The following is a 25,013-nucleotide window of genomic DNA, read 5'->3' as shown; positions in this document are numbered from 1 at the left end:
TCCTGGCGAGCTTTGTTTTTTAAATAAATGCTTTCCTGAACTTCTACTTATTGTTCTCCTTATTATCTGAGATTAAACCCAGGATCTCCTGCCTGGACCCACACTCACCACTGAACCATACCTCCAGCCATACTTATTATTTTGATTATACATACATTTAATGCTAGTTTTTAATATTTTATTTTAATTTTACTTTTATTTTATGTGTATGAGTGCTTTGCATGCATGTATGTAAGTACACCACCTGTGTGCAATGTGTGCAGAGGTCAGAAAAGGGCATCTGATCCCCTGGAACTAATGCTATGGATGGCTGTTAGCCACCGTGTGGACGTGGGTGCTGGTAACCAAAATTGGATCCCCTGCAAGAGCATCCTGTGATGTGCTCTTAACTACTGAGCCAACTTTAATGTTATTTTTATGGTTCTTTGCCAATGCTTTGTTTGTAGCCCTGCTTGACCTGGAACTCGCTATGTAAAACAGGATGGCCTTAAATTTTGTAGCTCCTCTTGCTGTCCTGCCACTTCCTCCTAAGCGTTGGGCCTACTGGTGTATGCCACCACACCCAACTTGAGATTTTGACCTTTCAAGTTGCAGTTACCTGGGTTTACTAAATATAAAAATAACATCTGATGCTGGGCGGTGGCACATGCCTTTAGTCCCAGCACTTGGGAGGCAGAGGCAGGTGGATCTCTGTGAGTTTGAGGCCAGTCTGGTCTACATAGAGAGTTCCAGGTCAGCTGGGGTTACAGGGAGACCTTGTCTCAAAAAATAAGTAAATTATTAAATAAATAAATAAATAAATAAATAAATAATAAAAATAACATCTGATGCGTATCTAGTCAGGCACTATTGTAAATACACCCCCATTTTATAGAGAAAACTGAGGCACAGGGGGGCTAAATCATTTGTGCAAAGACAAGACACAGCTAGTACATTTTTCAGAGTGGAAGGAAATACAGCAGCATGTGTATGGTGGTTTCTCAGGCCAGCTGTGGCGTTCATCCCACATGTGGTCCTGGGTATCCAGGCTTTGGTGTCAGACTTCTAGTATCAGGCACCAAGAGGTTTTCCATTATTTTTCTATTACTCTTCTACAACCCCAGTATGCCTTCACCTATGCCCTAAATGAATTTCTAGAGATAAAAGTCACAGTCTGGGCGGCTGCAGAGATGGCTGAGTGGTTAAGAACACTGGCTGTTCTTCCAGAAGACCCGGGTTTAAATCCCAGCACCCACATGGCAGCTAGCAACTGTCCATAATTCCAGTCCCAGGGGATCCGACAGCCTCTTGTGTCCTCTGTGGGCATTGCATGACACGGGTGCACTTACCTACATGCAGACAATACACGAATTACACATAAAATAAAAATAATAAGTAAAATTTTTAAAAAATCACAGTCTGGAAAGTTAAAAAAAAAGAAAATACTATAACTATAATAATAACTAAACTTATAACATTTTGAAAGTAAAAATATGCCGTGTATGGTGGCGCACACCTTTAATTCCAGCACTCAGGAGGCAGAGGCAGGCAGATCTCTGTGAGTTCAAAGCCAGACTGGCCTACATAGTGAGTTCAAGGACAGCTGGGGCTACAGGGAGACCAAAAAAAAGTAAAAATATGTAATTATATTTTAGAATATAAATTTACAATTTTATATGACTATAATCTTTGAATATTATTTACTGACAAATCTGTACTACCAAGCTTCAACAATAACGTGAAATTTGCCATTGTTTCTATAATGTAAGTTTGCCATTTACTCCCTTTCCAACTTCTCCACTTAAAAAAGTTTTTCAGTGTAATCATGGTATTTCTTAAAGAAAGCAATACTAATAAAATATTTTAAATAAAAATTCAAAATAACAAACAAGAAAACAGGCAGCTCAGCTGGAGCAGGTGGCAGACTCCAGAACCACACACAAAAAAATAATGGTGGAGCTTACAGACCAACCAGCTCCATGTGAAGTTGGGGGAGAATGGGGTGTCTAAGAAGACTCTACTCTCTGCCTTGGGGACTAGGTGGCCATTTTTACTAGGGAAGGAAATACAAGTGGTGGAATAGGAGTGGGAAAGTTAAGGCACTCAGTTATGACACACTGAGCTTTGTTGGAACACTGCAATCTGTGAATTTACTTTATGTGTTTGAGTATTATACCTGCATGTAGGTAAGTGCACCCATGTTGTGCAGTGCCCAAGGAGGACAAAAGAGGGTGTCAGATCTCCTAAAAATGGAGTTACAGACAGTTGTTAGCTGCCATGTGGGTGCTGGGATTTGAACCCAGGTCCTCTGCAAGTAGAGACAGTGTGCTTAACCACTGTGTCATTTCTTGAGCCCTCTCAAATTTTAAATTGGAGAGATTAGGTTTGGATTTGAGCATTTCACACATAACCAGTAGTTAAACCCAAAAGGGAGGTTGCCATGACCCAGGGAAGGAGTAGAAAAAGAAAAAAAAGCTCTGAGCCAAGGCCAGAGAACCCTGAAGAGCCCCAACATTTATAGAATACATGAGGAATAAAAAGCCCATTCAGATCAGACATTTATTTTATTTTTTTCAGACATTTAAAAAATATATATTTTATTTAGTATTTTTATTTTATGTGTATGAGTATATTGCCTGCATGTATGTGAGTGCACCCGTGTCATCCAATGCCGCGGAGGTCAGAAGAGGGCTTCGGATTCCCCTGGAACTGGAGTTAAGGATGGTTTGTAGCTGCCGTGTGGGTGCTTGGAATCAAACCTGGGTCCTCTGCAAGAGCAGTCAGTGCTCTTAACTGCTGAGCCCCAGAGATCAGACATTTATAACAGTACATGCATGTTATCCCAGCACTCAGGAGGTGGAGGCAGGAGGACGAGGAATTCAAAGCCAGCTTGGGATACACAAGGCTGTCTCAAAAAACCAGTCAACCAGGCCGGCAAGATGGCTCAGTGAGTAGAAGTGGTAAAGGTGAAAGGTGCTGACCTGAGTTCAATCCCTGGTACCTACATAGAGGTGAATGTAGAGGAGGGACTCCACAAACTATCCTTTGAGCTACACACGTGCACATGCCCTCCCTCACAACTAATCTACTAAATCAAACCAAACTGAAATCCCACATGTAGATAAAAAGTTCAGTATGTTTGCTTTTCAACCTGGGTTGGTGAGAAGCAAGGTGACATGGACACAGGCCACTTGGACAAATCTGCCACTCACTAGTTGTGTGACAGTTCTTAAGTATCTATGAAATGGGAATATCACTGTATTGGTTACTTTTCTCACTGTTGTGACAAAAACAGCTGATAAAAACAACGTAGGGTTTATTTTGCTTCACTGTTTGAGGAGATGGTTCATGATGGCAGGGGGAAGACATGATGACAGGAGCTTGGAGCAGCAGCTGGTCACATTTTCTCAGTCAGGAAAAAGAGAGATGAATGCTGGTGCTCAGCTAGCTCTTTTATTACTTTTATATGTATGAGTGTATTGCCTGCATGTATGTGAGTGCACCCGTGTCGTGCAATGCCCAGGAGGTCAGAAGAGGGCTTTGGATTCCCCTGGAACTGGAGTTAAGGATGGTTCATAGCCACCATGTGGGTGCTGGGAATCGAACCCAGGTCCTCTGCAAGAGCAGTCAGTGCTCTTAACTGCCGAGCCATCTCTCCAGCCCCGAGCTCTCTCTTTTTTTATTCAGTCCAAAGCTCCAGCAGATGGGATGGTGCTGCCCACATTTACAGCAAGTCTTCCTGCCTCAGTTAACCGAATCTAGAAACTCGCTCAGAGACTCTGAGACAAACCCAGAGGTCCTAGGTGATTCTAGAGCCTGTCAAGTTGACAATATTAGCCACCACAACAAGGACCAATGTACTACTCTCACTATTGTGAGGGTTAAATGGTTAATTAACAAAATACTATGGCTGGGCATGGTGGTACAGGCCCTTAATCCCAGCATTCCCTAGGCAGAGGCAGGTGGATCTCTGTGAGATGGAAGCCAGCCTGTTCTCCAGTGTCAAAAAACCAAAATAAAATTAAATAAAAATAAAAAGTACCCATGCAGTACAGCACCTAGAATGTAACAGAAATTCCACAAATATAAATGTTTTTCATTCCACTGTCATACTTTGTGAGTTGAATAAACAGTCAGGATGACTGTTGCCTAGCCAGAATAAAGTGGGAATTAATTCTCTAAGAAACTTGCTAAAATAATTCATAAGTAGACTCTGAAGAACTGTGAATTTCCAAGAATTTGTATGGCATAGTGTGGTAAGTGGGAGTATTAACAGCAGGCTGAAAGAATTGACTGGTGTGCTCACTTCCAAAGCACATGTTCTAGAATTAGAACAATACAGAAAAGATCAGCATGGCCGTATGCAAAAATGACTCACAAATTCCTGAAGAATTTCATATTCTATTTTGAAGACAAGGTCTCATGTAGCCCAGGCTGTCCTCAAACTTTCTATGTAGCTGAGGTGACCTTGAACTCTTGATTTTCTTTAATTTAAAATTTTTATTTACTTGAAGGCTGGAGAGATGGCTCCATGGTTAAGAACACTGACTGTTCTTGTAGAAGACCCAGGTTCAAATCCCAGCACCCACAGGGCAGCTAACAACTGTCCGTAACTCCAGTTCCAGGGGATCCGACAGCCTCTTCTGTCCTCTGTGGGTATTGCAAGACACAGGCACACTTACCTACATGCAGGCAATACATGCATACACATAAAAATAAAAAATAAAATTTAATAAAAATTTTATTTATGTGTATGTATGCCTTCATGAGTATGTTTATGTGCCTGTGGGAGCCAGAGGGCATGGGATCCCCTGGAACTGGAGTTACAGATGGTTGTGAGCCTCGTGGTGGGTGCTGGAAACCTAACCTGAGTCCTCTGCAAGAGCAGTAAACGCTCTTAAGGCTGAGCCATCGAGACATGGTTCCTAAATCTTGATTTTCTTGCCTCCTCCTCCTAGTGCTGAGATTACAGGAATGTACCACCACATCAGATTTAGGCAGTGCTGGGGACTGAACCCAGGGCTCCAGGCAAGCACTCTTCCAACTACATCCCCAGCCCTGTAAATTCCTGAAATATTCTAAATTTTTGCATGAAAACTTAGAAAACAAGTAAATGGGCTTGGGAGATGGCTCAGAGGTGAAAGCACTGCCCAGGGAAGCCTGGGGACTCAGCTTGGATCCTATCAGAGTCTACTTCATGCAGCAGCTGGAACCATTGTCTGCACAAAATCTTTGATAAATATACTGAGAGAAGGTAACAGTGATTTTTAACAGAAGGGAGATAATTTCTTATGTCTATTAGTCATTTCATGAGTTGAAGAATTCCTCACTCGTGGAAAGGGACTAGGGGATGACATGCACTTGGTATTGTCATTTGAGGCTATGCAGCTCATTCTCCCATGAATGACTGAAGCAAACCCAAGCCCTTAACTGCCCTCATTTGGAAGGTTTAGAACCCACAGAAGGGCCACTAAGATGCAAATATGTCATCTGTAGACGGGAGCCAAGTTGGCAAGTGGCACACACCCACACATTTATCCGCTGGGGTGTGTGAATAGCTGGCAGTCTCCCAGCGCTCTATACACCCGGGGGAGGAAGAGTGGACTCTGAGCGACCTGCCAGCTCCAAAGCAGCCTGACATCAGGGAGAGTCAGGACAAAGGCAGCACTGGGAGGCCCCAGAGGTGAGGCTCCACCACTCTGGGTCTCCTCCATCACCTGGGCCTTTCCTAAAACCGTCTGGCTCGCTTCGGGATGGGTGGAGCACCACCAGCACGAAAGTAGCTAAATCGAGTTAAACATCCGAAATGCCTATTTTGCTTTTTTTTCCGTTCAGCCTGTTGAATTTCTATGCGCTCTTTAAGCTGCCGGCAGTGTGCATTACACGGGCCTCTGCTGGACCTCTGCAAAGGGTCTTCGACTTCTAAAGGACCCGTGGACGCCAGTCGGTAAGTGCTCTTCAGCCTGGTGGAGCGCAACTCCGCGGTCCTTCCTACAAGGTCTACCGCTCCACCCGGAGGAAACTGCGGAGGCGGCCCAGACTGACACGTCCGGTGCGTCGGGAGGCGGGGCCGAGGGCTCTGACGTCACGGCCCCGCCCCGCCCCCAGATATCAGCGGCGTTGCCCGCCATTTTGTCTCAGTGTCTGGCTTGCCGTCCGCCGTGTTGGCGGTCTGTAGTCCCAGGGCGTGAGGCAGCGCGCCATCTCTTTGTCTGTGGAGATCCAGTCGCTCGGCCCGAGGCCTCTTGCGTGCTTCTCAGCGCAGCGGCCGTCCGCACCGCCTGCTCCTTCCCGGTAGCCGGGAGGGACCGAGCCGCGTCACACCCCTCAACGCCCGCCGAGTCCCTTCTCTCTCGTCGCGTCCGCATCGCGTTCCCGGAATCAGACGGTGCCCCATAGATGGCCAGCTTTCCCCCGAGGGTCAACGAGAAAGAGATCGGTGAGGCCCGAAACGGTGGGGGAGCGTGGGGACCGGAGTGGGACTCGAGTGGGACCGGCTGCTGGCGGCTGGAGGAAGTGGCCCCGCCGTGGGCGTCGGCCCGGACTGAATGGACCGCGGCGCCCAGGGAGCGCGGAGGGAAGCCCTGGGAGCCCCTCGTGCCCCGGATCTATCCTCAGCTCCCGGCGCGGGTTCCCGATCCTGGGATTCCCTAGGCTTCGGGCTTGGGGCGTCGAATGATTGCGGCTGGTTACTAGCCGGAGCTCAGTGGCGTGTCTCAGGAGCTCTGAAGTTTGTGATGGGTAGAAAGTGAACTTTTGTGCTGTGAGCACACAAGCTCCTCTGTCCCAGCCACTCTGCGGTGAGCAATGGGCCAGAGGAGGTGCCCACAGCCGGGGAAACGCAGTGTGTAAAAAATAATGGCGTTAACAAAAGTTTCAGGGTTGTAGTTCCTATACAGAGGGGAGGGACGGAGTGGTTGGGTCGGGTGATAGGAGGGCTCTTGTACAGAGGAGCCAAGCCAGGAAAAGCTTCTCCAGAGTGGTCCAGTGGCTACCCCTGTAACGCGCCAGGCTGCAGAAGGGACAAAGGCAGTGTACGGGTGTGGGTCACACTTACTCTGAAGCTCCTTTTAAAGCATTATTTAAATCCAAAGAAATCTCCTGTGAGACCCTTGGGGAGAGATGAGTAGTCTGAAATCCTCAGTAGTCCTTTACATGTTAATTACTGCATCTTCAAAAAAAATAGTTGGGCGTGGTGCGGTGGCCCAGCACTCGGGAGGCAGAGGCACGCGGTTCTCCGAGTTCGAGGCCAGCCTGGTCTGCGTAGTGAGTTCCAAGCCAGCTTCAAGGAGACCCTGTCTAAAAAAAAGACTGAAAAAAAAAAAGTTGGCCAGTTGTGGTGGCTCACACCTTTAATCCCAGCACTCCAGGCAGATCCAGGTCTGGGCCAGACTTCGTCCATATAGGGAATTACAGGCCTGCGAGGGCTAGGTACTGAGACCCTGCCTCAAAAAAAATTTCTTTTTATCTTTTTGAGATAGGGTCTCCCTGTAGCCCCAGCTGTCCTGGAACTCAAGTTGTCAGTGGCTACCCAGCAGAGAGCCAGCAGAGAGTTTTTCTGCTCTTGAAGAAAGTGTAGTCCTTTACCAAATACTTGGAGGAAGAGATATTTCTAGAAAAGGGAAGAAACTGGATGATTCCAGTGTGTGAATGAATTTGTGCACCAAAAAACGCTGTAACCGAGTCGGAGACATGTTATTTTAAGGTTACAATAATTTTTTAAAATTTTGTTAGCCAGGTGTGGTGGTGCACTCCTTTAATCCCAGCATTTGGGAGGCAGAGGCAGGCGAATCTCTGTATTCAAGGCCAGCCTGGTCTACTTGGTGAGTCCCAGGCCAGCTGGGACTACTGGAAGACCCTGCCTCAAAAAGACCAAAAAAAAAAAAAAAAAAAAAAAAAAAAATTCTTTTTGAGACATTCCTGACTGGCCTGTGAAACGACTTATGTAGACCAGGTGAGCCTCAAACTCAGCAATCCACTTGCCTCCCCTTCCTGAGTGTTGGGATTAAAGGAGTGCTCTACCATTCCCAGCTAGGAATTAAAAAAAAAATTATGTGTATGAGTGTATTACTCTTACCTCTGTAGGTGCAGGTGCCCCCAGGTCAGGAGGAGGTCAGAAGAGGGTATCAGATCCCCTGGAACTATAGTTAAGGATGCTTGTTAGTTACCATGTGGGTGCTGGGAACTGAACCCAGGTTTTCTGCAAGAGCAGCCAGTTAGTGCTCTTTTTTTTTTTTTTTTTTTTTTTTTTTTTTTTGTCTTTTTGAGACAGAGTCTCCCTTGTAGCTCCAGCTGGCCTGAAAGTTACTGTGTAGACCAAGCTGGCCTCGAACTCAAAGAGACCTGCCTGCCTCTGCCTCTGCCTCCTAAGTGCTGGGACTAAAGGCCTTGTGCCACCACTCCCTGCTGCCAGTGAGTGCTCTTAACCACTGAGCCATCTCTCCAGTCCAAGGAGATGATTTTTAATCTTACTTTTAGTAACTATGTTAAAGCTATAGAGAACACACAAAATTTCTGCACTAGTTAGTATTTTAAAACTAGTGCTAAGTGTTTTGAACTCAAACCCTTAAACAATTTTTAAAAATTGGGGAAGGGGGAAATGATGCTAGACAAGTGTTCTGCCACTGAGCTATATTTCCTTCAAAAATTCTTATGATCTGGGGCCAGAATGATGCCCCAGTGGTTAAGAGTACTCACTGACTGCTCTTGCAGAGGACCCATGATCTGTTGCCAGCACCCACATGGCAGCTAACAACTGTCTGTCCTTATCCACAGTGCATGACATGGGTGCACTTACATACATGCAGGCAATACACTCATATAAATAAAATTAGAGGGGCTGGAGAGATGGCTCAGCAGTTAAGAACACTGGTTGTTCTTGCAGAAGACCCAGGTTCAAATCCCAGCACCCACATGGCAGCTAACAACTGTCTGTCCTTATCCACAGTGCATGACATGGGTGCACTTACCAACATGTAGGCATAACACTCATATGCATAAAATAAAAGTAATAAAATATTTTTTAAAAATAAAATTAGAATAAAAATTTTAAAAAATAAAAATTCTTATCTGTTTTTTTTTTTTCCTTCCCCTCTACTACACCATAATACTGTACATTTATCTGTACTTTGAAACTTTTCTTGTCTTCTTTTCTAAGGGAATGAATGGATAGTGTTTCTTCAAGTACCTGCTAAGGCAGAACCATTCATTAAATACTGTCCATTAATCTTTGGGGGTGGCTCTCTTTATCCCCAGCTGGCCTAGAGCCTGCTAGATAGACCAGGCTGGCCTCTACCTCCCTAGTACTGGGATTAAAGGCATGTGCCACCCCCTCAGCTATGTTGATTTATTTTATCTATTTATTTTTTGGTCTTTTTGAGACAGGGTCTCCCTATAGCCCCAGCTGGTCTGGAACTCACTTTGTAGACCAGGCTGGACTTGAACTCCCAGATCTGCCTGCCCCTGCTTCCCCAGTGCTGGCCTTAAAGGTGTGCCACCATACCTGCCGATGTTCATTAATTTTTAAAGAGTTTTTCATTCTTTTTTTTTTCTTTAATATTTTATGTCTGTGAGTATAATCCTGTATGTAGGTGAGTGCACCCATATTGTACAATGCCTGTGGAAGTCAGAAGTGGGCATCAGATCCACTGGAACTGGAGTTACAAGTCGCTACTAGCAGCCACATGGGTGCTGGGAATCGAACCCGGGTCCTACCAAGAGCAGTCAGTGGTCTTAACCGCTGAGCCATCTCTCCAGCCCCGAGGGTTTCATTCTTGTGTCTCATTTCCTGGGTATGCTATAGAAAGTAAATAAGTGCCAAATGTCTTAGAATTTGGCCCTTTTGTCACGTGCCTTTAATCTCAGTACTTGGAGGCAGGTGGATCTCTGTGAGTTCAAGGTCAACCTGGTCTACATATAGTGAATTCTAGGCCAGCTGGGCCTACGAGGAGACCCTGTCTCAAAAACAAAAAGAATTTTGAGCTTTTTTAAAGTGGCAGTTTCTTTGTTTTTGAAGTGTCATTTGGATACAAGGTTAAACATTTATGTCAATAGCTTTGTATCTGAATAAGGACCCCTTCCCTCATGCCAAGTTTGGATTCTCGAGAGTAGAGGCCAGCTTCCATGAATGACTGTGACTTCTGTGTTAGAGGGATGTCACTGCCTTGAGCTATTGCTGTCTTCAAGGCACTGCCCTGCTTCCCTTCTGGTTGTGAAACTGGAGGGAGGAATGTGAAGGATTTAAATCTGGTTTGCTTGGTTCAGTGGTGACTCACATTGTGTAGATATCATCATTTTTTAGGGTCAGTTTTCCGGGATTAAAGGTGTGTTCCCCCATGCCTGGCATGTTAGTGAGTGCATCTATAATGGCCATTAAGGATAATTTAACCAACAAAATGTGATGAAATTAGTAAGGTGGGAGATGGAACATGGATGGAAAATGGATTTGAACCTGTAGTCTGAGGAATGGTTGAAGGGACTGGAAATAACTTTAGTCTGGCAAAGGCACAGTTGTTGGTGTAGTGGCTGTCTTCTGAACATCTGTGACATGTGAGTGCAGGAGCATTGTGTTTTTTCTTAGGTCAGAGTTGGGACTGAGTGGATGAAGAGGGTAGAAGGAAAAATTTGAGTGACTGTAAAGAAAATTTTATTTAAGCAAAATGGTTTCATTCACCTTAGTAGTGGTGGGTATCATGATACTTTCACACCAAGCAACATTGCAGAATGTTACAGAAAAATAAGTATCAAATTTCTTGGTTTGTGGGGTTCTTTTATATTTTATTTAAATTATACTCGTTTGTATCCAAAAATTGGGCAAGGAACATATTTAAACCACTTAAGAATGGAAGTGTGTACTTGCGCTTTGGTATTTGTTCAGTAAATACTGAGCAGCTGTTAAGCCAGGTGCCAGACTAGCTCCTTCCACACAGACTGGAAATAACACTAAACAAGTCTTGTTTGCTTTGTTGTTTTGAACCCAAGGCCTTATGCATGCCAGATAAACATTCTACCACTGAGCTATTTTTCCAGCCTTTTTATTTTTTATTTTGAGACAGGGTCTAAGGATCCTGAGTAACTGGAATTACAAGTGTGTGCCACCACACTCAGATGAACAAGTACATTAGGGGGGTTTTGAACATACCAGCTCTAGCTGTAGGAATGTAAGTGCAGGAGTAGAGAGATGGCTCAGTGGTTGAGTGCTGTCAGCTCTTACAAAAGACCTGGGTGCCAAGCACGCCCATGGCAGATAACACGTGTAACTCCAGTTCCAGGGGATCTGATGCCCATTTCTGGCCTCTGTAGGCATTGTACACATGTGATACACTTCACATGCAAGCAAAACACATAAAAGTAAAACATTTGAACAATTTGTTTTAAAAAAAGTATATAAATACTGTTTATTATTCATGAATTGTTCTGAATACATTGACATTAATGGAGGACAGTTTAAGCCAAAAACATAAAAAAACACATTGCCATATACTACACCAAAATTCGGAATTAAGACCAACCTGACATTGGTAGTCAGTGAAGATCTGTTTCCTAAATTGAAAAAAAAATTCAACTGAGTTTTCATGTTTACATTACAGTCTTTTATGTTTTTAATGTAGCCAAGGGTGGCTTAGAACTGATTATGTAGCTGAGGATGACCTGGGAATTCTGGTCCTCTGCCTACTTTATGCTATGGTGGATGAGAAACCAGGACTTCAAGTGTATTAGGCCAGCTTTCTGCCAACAAAGCTTCCTCTCTAACCCAATGCTTTATGGTTCTTTAAAGCTAAACTGTTTTTCAGACTTTTTGATGTAGGGTCTCCCTGTAGTCCTAACTGGCCTGTTATTCACTTTGCAGACAGGCTGACCTTGATCTCACAGAGACCCCACTGCCTCTGCCTCTCAGGTGCTGAAAAATCCTGATTCTTGCCTACTTCTTTCCTCTCCCTTACCTATTTTATCAGGTATTCCTACATAATCCCGGCTAGTCTTTTTTAAAATATTTTATTATATTTTTATGTGTATGAGCATATTGCCTTTGCCTTGCATGTATGTCAGGTCTTCCTACATAATCCTGGCTAGGCTTTTTAAAAAATATTTTATTTTATGTATATGAGCGTATTGCCTGCCTGCATGTGTGTAAGTGCAGTGCCCTCAGGAGTCAAGACGGCATCCCTTGGAACTGGAGTTACCGATGTTTGTTAGCCACCATTTGGGTGCTAGGATTCAAACCCAGGTCCTCTGCAAGAGCAGCCAGTGCTCTAAACTGCTGAGCCATCTCTCTAGCCCCCAGGCTAGTCTTAAACTCCCAATCCTCATACCCACACCTCTCTACTACACTGAAACTTTGTGACAAAGTCTCATGTAGCTAAGGCTGGGTTTGAACTCCTGATCCTCTTGCCTGAGCCTGAGTCCTGGGAGTATAGGTATGTACCACCATACATACTTTGTATGTGGCATACTTTGTATTGTGAAATACTCTTGGATTGTAAAATTTTAGGAGGGTCACTATGAAAACAAAGATAGCCTCTTCTATTTATGGTTGGAAAGCAGACCAAACCCTGTCTAAAGGAAAAGGGGAAGACCTCGGTGCATTTCAAAGGAGGCAGTCTCATATCCATTGTTGGGTTATATGTAATGTCTTGTATTTTTTTCTTTTAGTGAGATCACGTACTATAGGTGAACTTTTAGCTCCAGCAACTCCTTTTGAAAAGAAATGTGGTCGTGAAAACTGGACTGTTGCTTTTGCTCCAGATGGTTCATACTTTGCTTGGTCACAAGGTCATCGAACAGTGAAGCTTGTCCCATGGTCCCAGTGCCTTAAGAACTTGTAAGATTTTAAGTTTTTTCTTTCTATTTTATGTGAATAAATGTTTTGCCTCCTTGTATGCATGTGTACCTGGTGTGTGCAGTGCCAACAGGGGGGACTCGGGCTGGGAGCTAAACCCAGGTCCTCTGCAAGAGCAGCCCATGTTCTTAACCACTGAGCCATCGCTTGCCCTATGCAAAGCTTTTTTGTTTTGCTTTTAAATTTTTTATTTTTTGTGTATGAGTGTTTTTCCTACATGTATACAAGTACAGCTGTGTTGTACAAAGTCCGAAGCAGCCAGAAGAAATGTCAGATCCCCTGAAACTGGGGTTACATCTGAGTACTGGGAATTGATCCCAGGTCCTCTGGTAGAGCAGCCAGTGGTCTTAACTGCTGAGCCATCTTTTGAGACAGAATCTCCCTGTATCCTCAGCTGGCTTTTTTTAAAAAAATTATTTAAAGTAGTTTTATTGCTTCAGTACACACAACAAATGTATGCCACTAGAGCAGAGGCTGTGGACAATTCATTTTCCAATTGGGTGGGAGGACCCACTTAGTCTTATAATAACAAGCCAGCCGGTGAATTTTGCTATCAGAATCAGGTGGAATTTAGCATCCTTATCCTTTCTGTTCCTCTCAAGATGCTTGCAAATAGCAATTGCTTTTTTAATTAGGTGGTAGAGATCCTCAGGAAGATCAGGAGCCAGTCCTTTGGACTTAAGGATTCTCAAAATCTTATTGCCAGTCACAAAACGGACTTGTGCAACACCATGGGAGTCCTTCAGAATCACACAGATCTGGGGTGGAGTCAGGCCTTTCTTGGCCAGCTTGTAAATCTGCTCCTTCACATCATCAGACATCAGCTAAAGCCAGGTGGGGACACTGGGGTGTAAACAGACCCTTACTGCTGCAAGTGTGCATGCGACCTGCGGTCTGGCAGCAAAGAGAGAACAAGGGAGGAAATGCCGCAGGAAGGCTCTTTTTTTTTTGAGATAGGATGTCTGTGTAGCCCCAGCCCAACTGGCCTAGATCTCAAAGAGCTACCTGTCTGTACCTCCCAAGAGCTGCATTAAAGCCATGTACTGCCACGTCCAGCTTGACAATAACTTAAGTTATTGGAATTTTTGTTTATACTTCTAGTTTTTTATTGTAAAGGCAGCAACTTTTTATTTAAGGGATTTCACAGGACTTACAGTCTCTGAAGGTCACTGGAGTTCAAGATTTTTCTTCAAGGTAACCCTTTCTGAAAGAACTGATGTTTAATCCAGCTGTGCTACCAGCCCATGGTTCTCTTATTTAAACTCCTTTTACCACTGCTTGATTTAAGAACATTCATGACAACTTCAGGGCTCTCCATCTGACGTCTATGGCATCTGATTTCTTTTTTAAAAAATATTTTATTAAAAAAAAAAAGTCTGACTTCTTGATTCATGATGTCAGTCCTGCTAGTGTCAAATTAAACTCCCTCTCCTCACCTGAAAAAAAATTTTTTCTTTTTCTGTGTATGGGTGTTTTGTCTGCATGTATGTAAGTGTACCTCTGTTGTGCAGTCTCCTCTGAAGTCAAAAGAGGGTGCCAGATCCCCTGGAACCAGAGTTACAGGTGATTGTTGCTTGCCATGTGGGTGCTGGGAACTGAACCTGGGTCCTCTGGGAGAGCAGCCAGTGCTCTTAATTGCTGAGCCATCTCTCCAGCACTCTTATTTTATTTTATTTTTTTTGATACAGTGTCTCCCTGTAGACCTAGCTGACCTGGAACTCACTGTGTAGACCAGGCTGGCCTCAATCTCAGAGATCTGCCTGTCTCCTCCCTAATTCTAGGACTAACGGCATGCAACGCCACACTCAGCTCTGCATCCACTTAACTTTCATATTGACATTGGACACTGACTAACAGTGCCCATTTTTGCATAGAATGAAGCTTATACTTCTACTTTGTTAAAGTGATGGTAGTAGGGGGTGGTGTTTGCTGTTCCTACAGAGAACCCTCTCCCAGCAGTCAGAAAGGCTGCTCCCAACTCCCTGTCACTCCAGCTCTAGGGGAACTGATGGCCTTTTTTGGCTTCCACAGGTACTTGCACATATGTGGCGCATATATATATATACACACACACACACACACACACACATATTTTTTTAAACAAATTCTTAATCTATAAGGTATTGAAGAAAGATTGGAAGGCAAATATGATAAATTGCCTTTCTCATCTATTGGAGTAATGTTGTAATTGTATTGACAGTATTTAACAAGTAGTAATAATGACTATCTCCAAGAGTCCAGAGTAAATAACTCATTTTACGTCTTCTCCTCTCAGTCTTTTACATGGCTCCAAGAATGTTAACAATTCAAGCAGTCTAAGATTGGCAAGACAAAATAGTGATGGTGGTCAGAAAAACAAACCTTGTGAACATATCATAGACTGTGGAGATATAGTCTGGAGTCTTGCTTTTGGATCTTCAGTTCCAGAAAAGCAGAGTCGCTGTGTAAACATAGAATGGCATCGATTCAGATTTGGACAAGATCAGCTACTCCTTGCCTCAGGATTAAACAATGGTCGCATCAAAATATGGGATGTATATACAGGTATGGATTCATAGTTTCAAAGAAAACCTTGTTTTATGATAGAGGATACTGTTCATAGGCACCAGAATAGATATCATTTGAAGGTTTTAATGTACTGAGAAATATAAATTAGTATTATGTATAATTTTATAATTGTTCTGTATCTTCAGTTCATAATTTCAGAAAGCAATATATAGAGAGTTCACATTGCTTGATTATAGAGTATGAAGGATATGTAGGTAGTATTGTAGTTAAGTATTTATAAGCTAGTAATTCAGTATAAGACTCAAATAACAAAACATATATTCATTCTTTCAGTAATACCTTAGAGATATTTTGCAAGGCAAGTCAGGTTTTTTTTGAGGCAGGGTCTCATGTGATCCAAACTGGCCTCTTACTATGTAACCAAGGATGTCCTTGAACTTCTGATCTTTTTGCCTTCGCCTTCTAAGTGCTAGGAGTACAGGCATGTGTTACCGTGTCTGGCTTTATGTGGTGATGAGCATCTAACCCAGGGCTTCATGCACACTAGACAGGATTTTGTGACTCAACACAGTGGCATTTCTTTTTGACTTTTACTCACTCCATCTCCAGCTGCAATTCAGATTTAGCAATGAATATTTAACCTATAGATGGTTTTAGTGGCAGTGTTGTCAAGTCTTATCAGGTGGCTGTTCAAACTGGCTGTGGTGATAGAACACTTGTGATCCTAGCACTTGGGAGGCCGAGACACCAGCCCTGGTATATATACCAGGCAGCATGAACTACCTGATAGATCATCTCAAGCAAGTACTTAAGGCAGTTCGTACAGTGGTAAAGTACTTGCCTAGCATTGTTTCAGGCCTGGGGTTCAGTCCCCAGCACCACAAGAGAGAAAGTTTTGTTTGCTGCCTTAAAACTTGATGGATAATGTGTGTCTTGTGGGGAGTTTGATATTCCATTAAGGCAAAGAATATAATAGACAAAGGGGAAACATGGTATTTTGATTTCTGTATATTTGGTGGAAGGAGAAAGTCTCAAAAAGGAAAGTGACAATGATATTAATGCTTGGTATTAAATTAACTTGATCTAGAAGTTTGCTTACATTTCAGTCATTCCCTTTACATTTCTCTAATAAATAAGAGTTTTGTTATCTTGAAAAGAAACTTTAAAAACCCTGTAAATAGTGAATCTTCACAGGTAACAATAGCAGTAATGAATAAGCATTGGCCCTAATAAATGAAATGTCACACTTGATTAAAAAAAAGAGGTACCAAAGAGGTTTTGTTCATCTTTAAATGTCTTTAAAAAGTTAACAACCCTATATTTAAAGTAGAAGCTAATAAAATTACTAATCTTGTCCTTTTTTCTCTCCCTTCATTCACATTTAGGAAAACTCCTCCTTAATTTGGTAGACCACACTGAGGTGGTTAGAGATTTAACTTTTGCTCCAGATGGGAGTTTGATCCTAGTGTCAGCTTCAAGAGACAAAACTCTCAGAGTGTGGGACCTAAAAGATGACGGTATGTCTTTTCCCTGGCTATGTAAAGACTGAATTTCTAGACATTATTATTGAGAGATAGGAACATCTGGGGCATTGAACTTTAGAAGTGGCATAAGATTGGTTGCCTGTGTGGTAAAGTAACACCTGTAACCTCAGCACTGAGAGTCTGAGGCGGGAAGATTCAGAACACAAGGCCAGGCTTGACTATTTAAAAGGCCCCATATCAGAAAAACAATGAAATGAAAAATGGTAAGTGATCAAGGCTCCTTTTGTTTATTTAATTCTTTGATCCCATTCCTGTATAGATCAAACATAGATGTGTGCCTGAATAGGAGCCAGCAGTTACTATAAGTAAATAATATGTTACTGTTCAGAAACTAACCACACAGATCTCTATCTCCTGATTTGAGGACAAAATTTGGGTTAGTTTTAGGGTTGTTCATGAACCAATCTATGGTATTTCTTTTTTAAATTTATGTGTATGAGTGTATTGCCTACATGTAGGTAGGTACACCTGTGTCTGCAATGTCCTCGGATGTCAGAATAGGGCTTCAGGTCCCCTAGAACTGGAGTTAGAAACAGTTGTTAGCTGCCATGTGGGTGCTGGGAATCAAATCCAAGTCCTCTGCAAGAACAGTCAGTGCTTTTAATTGCTGAACCAACTCTCCAGGTTCCTGTTATTTATCTTAGGGAGAGCTATTAATTTCTTTGGTTTATGAAAAAAAATTTTAAGTATGCTTAAAGCAACAAACTTAGTAATCCAATAAATTTAGATTATAGATAGCATAATTTACTTACCAGGATTTATAATATGTAGAGTGCTAGTAAGCACAGGACATAATAAATTCTTTCATATAAAGAGATCCCCTCCCCTCCAATATAGTAGAGAAGTATGTTGGTATGGTCAGTTTTTTCCTGAAAGTTTGTATTTTTTATTTCAAAGTTTTAAATTAAAACTTAAATTAATTAGGACTTGCCAATACACTGAGCCTCACTTGGAAGGTGGCAAGCTTGCTTAGGAGTAAAATAGCCTAAAATCCACTGTAGTAGGAAACCAGTCACCTGTAACTTGAAATTAGGCCAGGCATCCTGACCAACACCTTTAACCCCAGCACTCAAGAGGCAGAGGAGGCAGGTGGATCTCTGAGTGTGAGGCAAGCCTGGTCTACATAGGGCATTCCAGGCCATCCAAAGCCATACAGTGAGACCTCATCTAAATAGTAATAAAAGTGGGAAAAAAAAAAACGCTCACATTACCAAACCATGAGGAATCTATTAGCATTTCTCTGATTGTTCAGGTCTTCAGGGGGAGAGTTAATCTGTGTAAACATAGTTGTGTACTATGAGTATATAGTAAAAACAAGGACTTTGGAGTGTAGGCTATTAAAATGGAAGAAGGATAAAAAGCATTTCCAAAATGGTCATTCAATCTTTTAAACTTAATATGTCTAGTTCCTTCATTTGTAGAAAAGAAAACTGAACTAAAAGAATTCTGTGTTCTATAGATGAAGGGCCACAGACATTTTTTTTAAAGGCTAGATGTTAAATATTTTAGGTTTTTGACTAAAATATTTAGTCTGTCTTTGCCATAGTAATATATAAAAACAACAGGCATGATTGTGTTCTCAAATTTTACTTAACAAAAGTAGCATGTGGTAGCTAGTGACAGCCACTGTTGCAGGTAGTTTTCAGCTTTGTGGTATGAATTACCTCCATGAATTGGAAGTGTATCCTACTTACACAGATATTTCTTTTTGTTCAGGAAATATGATGAAAGTATTGAGGGGGCATCCGAACTGGGTGTACAGCTGTGCATTCTCTCCTGACTCTACTATGCTGTGTTCAGTTGGAGCCAGTAAAGCAGTATGTGTCAAAGTTCTTGTACATTTATTGTAAATTGGATTATAATGTATGGATAATCATTTTAAATCTTAGTAACCTATTAAGTCTCTGCTCGGTGTCATGAATACCTTAAATGTATTATTTCATGATGGGGAGAATTTGCATGTAAAGAGTTAGTTACTTGTGAAGTGAAGAAGTTGAATTTCTTTCAGAGATACTCATAACATGAGGGTATGTCAGATTTTTTTAAGAACTAGAAAATTATACATGCTATAGATAAGATGTTAAAATACTCCCTTGCTAATTATTTTTCTTGTTCTATTTTTTTGTCCAGTTTGCTGTTTTTAAAGTTTTGAATCCCAGCTGGTCCTGGACATTTAGCTGAAAAAAAAAAAAAAAGTAACTTGAAAGCACAATAATAAAAAAAATAGCGCTCATGTATGTCCTGGAGTCATTGATAGATAAAATGATAGCCTGTCTTATAGCATGCCTATTGACTGCTTAAGTAGTATGCTATTACTCAATAGCTCTGAGTTAGTACAGTTTGAAGAGACCTTAACAGCACTGGGTATTTATAGAATGACTGAACTCCAAATATATGTAATGATCACAGTACACTTTGAAATAATGGGGGTGGGGGCTGAGACTAGATGAAATGCATTTTATCTGGCCCAGAGGCATGTTAAAGTGATAGTTTGCAAATGTTAAAAGTTGAGAACAAAATAGCTTAGTTTATGAATCTTAAGAACAAAGCTAGATGTTGACATTGTTCTTGCAGGCTGTGTGTTTTCCATATGCTTCTTGCTTTCCCTGTCACAGGTGGTGGCAGCAATATTGGTGTGATTGAGGTTATGCTGGCACCACTCGCACACAGGCGCACAATGGTGTTAGCTGGGCAGAAAGAGTGGCATCTCTGGCTACCGGGCTGGGGGCGACCTTTACCATAGGATGAAGTAACCTTGCATTCGGCTGCAAGGTGTACTGTACGTACACAGGTGCTGGTCGATGTCCACTTTCTGCTTTTCTTTCTTTCTTTTTTCCCCCCTTTTAAAAAATAATTTTCCCCACAGTAAAATCCACTGACTCCTGAGTAAATTGATCTTCTGGTTTGATGGAACTGGGGGTTGGAAGGGAAACCCATTTAATGTAAAGTAATTGGCTCTACGGTGGTTTCTCTGTGCTGTTTTTTGGGAATTTCTTAAGATACTAGAAATAATTTAAATCATTGATCCAATTTAAAAGTTGTACTTACTTTCCTTTGGAAATAATATGTTCCGTCTGTGCAGAAAGAAAGTAACAAAAAGAATTGCTTTACTCTAAGAGGAGAGATTGTCTTACTAGGATTGTTATAAACCTCCAAGCTTACATTTAATATAACAGACTGAAGTAAGCATTAGAATCCTATGTAGAGCTACTTGGAGATCTGAGGCAGGAAGATCATGAGTTCCAGGCCAGCCTGGGCTGCTTAGTGAATTCATGGCCAGGCTGGGCAACTTGGCAGGACTCTGCTTCAGAACAAAACCAAAAAAACTTATTCAGAGCATTCTGCACAGTCTTGATGTTTAAAATCTAAACTTTATGTGAACTTAAGTAATTTAACTGTTAGATACAGTGGCTAATTGTAGTCATTTTGGGAAAAATCTGATTGGTAAATCTAGATCCATTAAAAAAAAAATGTTGTAATTGTATTTCCATAAAATAGCATTTTCTTGTTGTAATGTGGTTTAACGTCCTGTTTGCCAACAAAATGACATTTGGCTTTGAAAATTCTCCTTGCTTGCAGTATCTGTTTCTCTTCCTAGGCTCTCGTTGGTGACCAAGCCTATTGTAAACAAGTGATTATCTCCAAGGGAGATGCCAGTGGAGTAACAATTGTTAACTTTACGTTTTCTGTCTGTATATTTTCTAAAATTTTGGTAGTTTCTGGAAAAAAGAGAAAGGGGTTTGTAGTACTTAACCCTATTTATTTCTGTATATTTAGTTAAATAGTTATGGAAATAAATGGATTTCAGTACTTGTGGTTAAATTGCATTACCTTTATTTTCTGTTTAGGCTTATTTTTTAAATTAACATTTAACAGAAACATTTGAAATAGAAATTTGCATGTCTGCTTTAATTAACTTAAAGACTGATTTAATCTATGACACTGAGCATATTCTTTAAATTACTCATAATTTGTAATTAATTTGATATGTTAATTAAATGTAGCAGTTTTTAGTTTGAGATGTGCCCTTTTGTCCTGTGTGTGTTTGGATGACACTGTAACATTTGCCTTTTTATTGCAGGTTTTCCTTTGGAATATGGATAAATACACCATGATACGGAAATTAGAAGGACATCACCATGATGTCGTAGCTTGTGACTTTTCTCCTGATGGAGCATTACTAGCTACTGCATCTTATGACACTCGGGTGTATATCTGGGACCCTCATAATGGAACTATTCTGATGGAATTTGGGTGGGTACAGCATGAATTATTTTGGTCTGTAATCCAGCACTGGCCATCACTACAGCTTTTTAAGAAGTTAAGCAAAAAGTTAGAATCCTTAACAAAATGTAAAATCACAACTATATTGTAATGAAAAAATTTTGCTATTATATGAGTACTTGGATAATGCAAAGCTTTAGATAAATTCTGAAAGTAAATCTGGCCCTCATAAAGTGGGTCGTGACGTTTAACAGTGTCCAGTTCTGTAGAAATGATAATTATACTTAGAGTTTCATGTTGGAAAAGTCACTGAAACAAAAGTTGAGGTTAATGTTGGTGTCGTAAATCATACTGTGAAAAAGATGAGCACTTCTTCCAAAAGCCCTTGCATTTGTTCAGAGGTCCTAGCAGAAAAGTGCAGCTTCTTCTGTACCCTTGACTGAAGAGCAGTCCTTTGTTGGGGAAGGGCATCCTCTCAGTGCATAGATTCCTACTGCGTTTAGTCTGGCTATAATAGCTCTCTACTCAGTCTATTCCGTTGTATTCATTAAGGCACGTAATCTTATTCAAAGACCAGTGTTTCTTGAAGTGATTCTGATGCCCACTGAAAACATGTCTTTGACCTCAGGCACCTGTTTCCCCCGCCTACCCCAATATTTGCTGGAGGAGCAAATGACCGATGGGTACGATCTGTGGCTTTTAGTCATGATGGATTGCATGTCGCAAGCCTTGCTGATGATAAGTAAGTGTATGGATTATGGTTTGACTTTATTTGTACCTTTTAAAGGTTTTTCATTCTTTGAAAAGTCATGAAACCTTTCTAGGATTTAGGTCTTTGGGTGGATTTTTTTGTTTGTCTTTGAAACAAGGTCTTGGTGTGCCAAGGCCTAGTTGATCTTGATCTTGAGATCCTCCTGCCTCCCATGTGCTGCTGGTACCCACATAAAAGCCAGACTCATAAAAACCAGTGGGAAAGGGTAGGTGGTAGACACAGGAGTTTCTAGAAGGTCAGGGCTAGCCTGCTTTGAGACTAAGCAAATGTCACATGAAGGAGGTGCCGATACTAGTTCCATTCTGTCATGTGATCGTATTATAGTTAGTATTGAACAGTTTGCTCACATCAGTTTATTACTTACTGTTTTCTTGTGCTGAATATAATTCTCTACTGTATTCCTAGGCACCCTCTACGTAGGTGGAAAGGTTTTGTAAACATCCAGAAAAGAGTAGAGCAAATTGTGATTGTATTATGTGTAAGCTTAAACAAGAAAGCTTCCAGTTGTGAACAGTATAGGTTTGCACACTGAGAAGAAAGACAACCTTGTATTGTCTTCGGATCATTTGGAATTGATCCAATTACCAAATGGTATAGACTGTAAAATGCTCAGTAAAGCAGGTTGTTATCATTGAGTGGGGCATGGTCATGTGTTCCTGTAATTGTAGGACTTGAGAGGCTGAAACAGGACTCCTGCAGGTTTAGCCAGGAGCTACATAATGAGACCCTATGGCAAGACCCTATCTCAAAACAAAAGTTACTGCCATGATTGGCTAGATTGGGTCACACACACCTATTATTCTAGCACTTGGGGAGTAGAATCCAGAGAATCAGGAATTGGAAGCTAGCCTGGGCTACATAAGATCCTTTCTCAAAACAAACAATGGTGTTCTTTGACAGTAATTTGTGTGTATGTATTTTGTGATGCAACACAGTGGCATTTCTTTTTGACTTTTACTCACTAGATCATTTATTTCTTTTCTAGGATGGTGAGGTTCTGGAGAATTGATGAGGATTATCCAGTACAAGTTGCACCCTTAAGCAATGGTCTCTGCTGTGCCTTTTCTACTGATGGCAGTATTTTAGCTGCTGGGTAAATATGCTTTTTTGGAGGGGGGTCCTTTTTGAGACAGGGTTTCCCTGTAGCCCCAGGCTGGTCTTGAGCTTGATCTGCCTGCCTCTGCCTCCTGAGTGCTGCGAATAAAGGCATGGTCAACACGCCTGGCTGCTTTTCTTTTTTCTTAAAGGAGCAAGTACTGTAGTTCTGTACAAGCTCTTTAAATATTGTTACTGCCTTGTAATAAGAGTATATCATTGGTTAGTTTTTAGGTTTGAAGGTGAGATCTGTGATTCTGAGATGCAGTGTTGGATGACACTTGTTTGAGCGATAGGATGTGGAATATATGTACTTAGGTGACTTTTGGTTTTTCTTTAGGACACATGATGGAAATGTATATTTTTGGGCCACTCCAAGGCAAGTCCCTAGCCTTCAACATTTATGTCGCATGTCCATCCGAAGATTGATGCCTACCCACGAAGTCCAGGAACTACCAGTTCCTTTCAAAGTTTTGGAGTTTCTTTCTTACCGTGTTTAGAAAACAGCCTTTCCTGGGGACTGCCAGAATACACTTTACACAAACCTCAAGCTTTACTGACTGCAAGTATGTTTTTAAAGGTTCAGAAGATTTATTTAATTTGAAACATTCTTGTGCTGCATTTTCATTAGTTGAGTTTTTAAAATATTATTTATAGACCACATAGAAGAAATATTTCTGAACATATAAAGTATAATTTTTTTAAGAGTAACTGTGAAAACATACATACATGTATATATTTAGACAAGCTGCTATATGTTGAACAGACCTTTTGTTTTTCTAACTCTTAGCTCTGATTTGTATAGATTGCTTCAGTAGAGCCACAATATGTATCTGCTGTAAATTGGAAAGAATTAGGTGGATTGATTTGCTTGTTTTCTTTTGGGACACAGTTTAGATGATGCTGAATTAAGAAAGCTGAATTGCCTCACAGCGAATGGAGTTGGGTGGGGTGGTATCAGCTGACCTGTAACTGAGACTTGAGTGTATTTGGAAAGATTTATTTTCCTTAGGAATGGTGTCTGACAGGGAGTTAGAATGTGACACTAAAAAAGAATCAGGATATAGACAAAGGGTGTCGTTTGGTAGGCCTTAATTTTGGAAAGCAGCTTGCTACCTTATCTTTTGAGTATGAAGTATTACACATTTTTTGTTAATTTGAAAAATGCATCTACTGTTATTACTGCTGAATATTTTGTTTATACTAAGGGACAATTATTTTAAGACCATGGGTTTTTTAAACACTTACTCTATGTTTTTGCAGAGGATAAATTGGTGACTTGCCAAAGAGAAGCAGTTCAGTGCATCTGCTTTTGCTCTCTATTATCTTACCTGCAGATATTAAGAATGTATGCATTGTATAAAATGCTTGTTTTATATATTCGAGTTTTTTAATTAAAGACATTAAAAAACCAGTACATTGCAAATGCTTCTGAACATGTTGGACCTGGTAATACTGATCTCCCTGCATTGTAATATTAATAGAGGCTTGCAAGCAAATCAAGCCAAAACAGTGAGAAAGACATCATAAGACAAAGACATTGATTCAGTGTTTCCTGAACCCTGTGTACACTGCTTTTCAGACCCATTTTGCTTTTATTTTGAAAGCATCTAAAGCTATAGAACAAAGGGAAATAGCTTCTGAGCAGAAGATCTGCTAGGTAGACTAATAGTCTTAAACTATCTGGTTAAAGTACACAGAAGAAAGGTAGTCTGGGTCCTTTAAGAAGGGCTGGAGAGATCGCTTAGAGATCCTTTGGTCTTGCAAAGGGCCCAGGTTCTGTTCCTAGCACCCACGTGGCAGCTCACAACTATATGTGTAATTCTAATTCTAAGGGCTCTGATGCCCTCTTCTGGCCTCTGTTGGCACCATGCACACACAGGGTACATATGTATGCATGTGTACCTGTAGGCAAAATACTCATACACATAAAAAAACGTCTTAAAAGGGGAGGGGGCAGCCGTCACACACACTTGTTAGCCATGCATAGTCTCAAGGACTTGACTATCTCCACTGAATAAATATTAGGATAACAGTACTTAAGTTATTTACG

The 25,013-nt window shown here is 41.4% G+C and overlaps 1 protein-coding gene and 1 non-coding gene across 4 annotated transcripts; both read left to right on the top strand.

The window, feature by feature from the left end:
- Positions 1–4,277: 4,277 nt before the first annotated feature.
- On the top strand, positions 4,278–4,383 carry LOC115068176. The gene has a single exon (XR_003847556.1). It is a non-coding gene; the product is annotated as a U6 spliceosomal RNA (small nuclear RNA).
- Positions 4,384–6,091: 1,708 nt separating this feature from the next.
- Wsb1 (WD repeat and SOCS box containing 1) lies at positions 6,092–24,374 on the top strand. 3 transcript variants are annotated; one of them, XM_008821603.3, is made up of 9 exons: positions 6,092–6,418; positions 12,631–12,799; positions 15,093–15,361; positions 16,711–16,842; positions 18,586–18,686; positions 20,951–21,123; positions 21,722–21,835; positions 22,851–22,958; positions 23,301–24,374. In XM_008821603.3, the coding sequence occupies exons 1-9, from the start codon at positions 6,379–6,381 to the stop codon at positions 23,458–23,460; spliced, it is 1,266 nt and encodes a 421-aa protein (XP_008819825.1). In that variant the 5' UTR covers positions 6,092–6,378; the 3' UTR covers positions 23,461–24,374. The 3 variants fall into 3 exon arrangements, with proteins under 3 accessions (XP_008819825.1, XP_017650707.1, XP_029413763.1); XM_017795218.2 differs by lacking the exons at positions 6,092–6,418; positions 12,631–12,799; positions 15,093–15,361; positions 16,711–16,842; positions 18,586–18,686 and adding an exon at positions 19,506–19,660; XM_029557903.1 differs by lacking the exons at positions 6,092–6,418; positions 12,631–12,799; positions 15,093–15,361; positions 16,711–16,842; positions 18,586–18,686 and adding an exon at positions 19,517–19,648.
- Positions 24,375–25,013: the final 639 nt, after the last annotated feature.

This window comes from Nannospalax galili, unplaced genomic scaffold (assembly GCF_000622305.1).
Source record: "Nannospalax galili isolate Female #2095 unplaced genomic scaffold, S.galili_v1.0 scaffold8, whole genome shotgun sequence".
Taxonomy (NCBI): domain Eukaryota; kingdom Metazoa; phylum Chordata; class Mammalia; order Rodentia; family Spalacidae; genus Nannospalax; species Nannospalax galili.
This window is presented reverse-complemented; position numbering and strand designations above follow the sequence as displayed.

What these genes read in the sequence shown, in the direction of transcription:
- Wsb1 (XM_008821603.3), top strand. Translation starts at nt 6,379, where the DNA reads ATGGCCAGCTTTCCCCCGAGGGTCAACGAGAAAGAGATCG. An exon ending in ACTATTCTGATGGAATTTGG is followed by an intron (nt 21,124 to 21,721) that starts GTGGGTACAGCA and finishes CTTTGACCTCAG; the next exon opens with GCACCTGTTTCCCCCGCCTA. An exon ending in GGCAGTATTTTAGCTGCTGG is followed by an intron (nt 22,959 to 23,300) that starts GTAAATATGCTT and finishes GTTTTTCTTTAG; the next exon opens with GACACATGATGGAAATGTAT.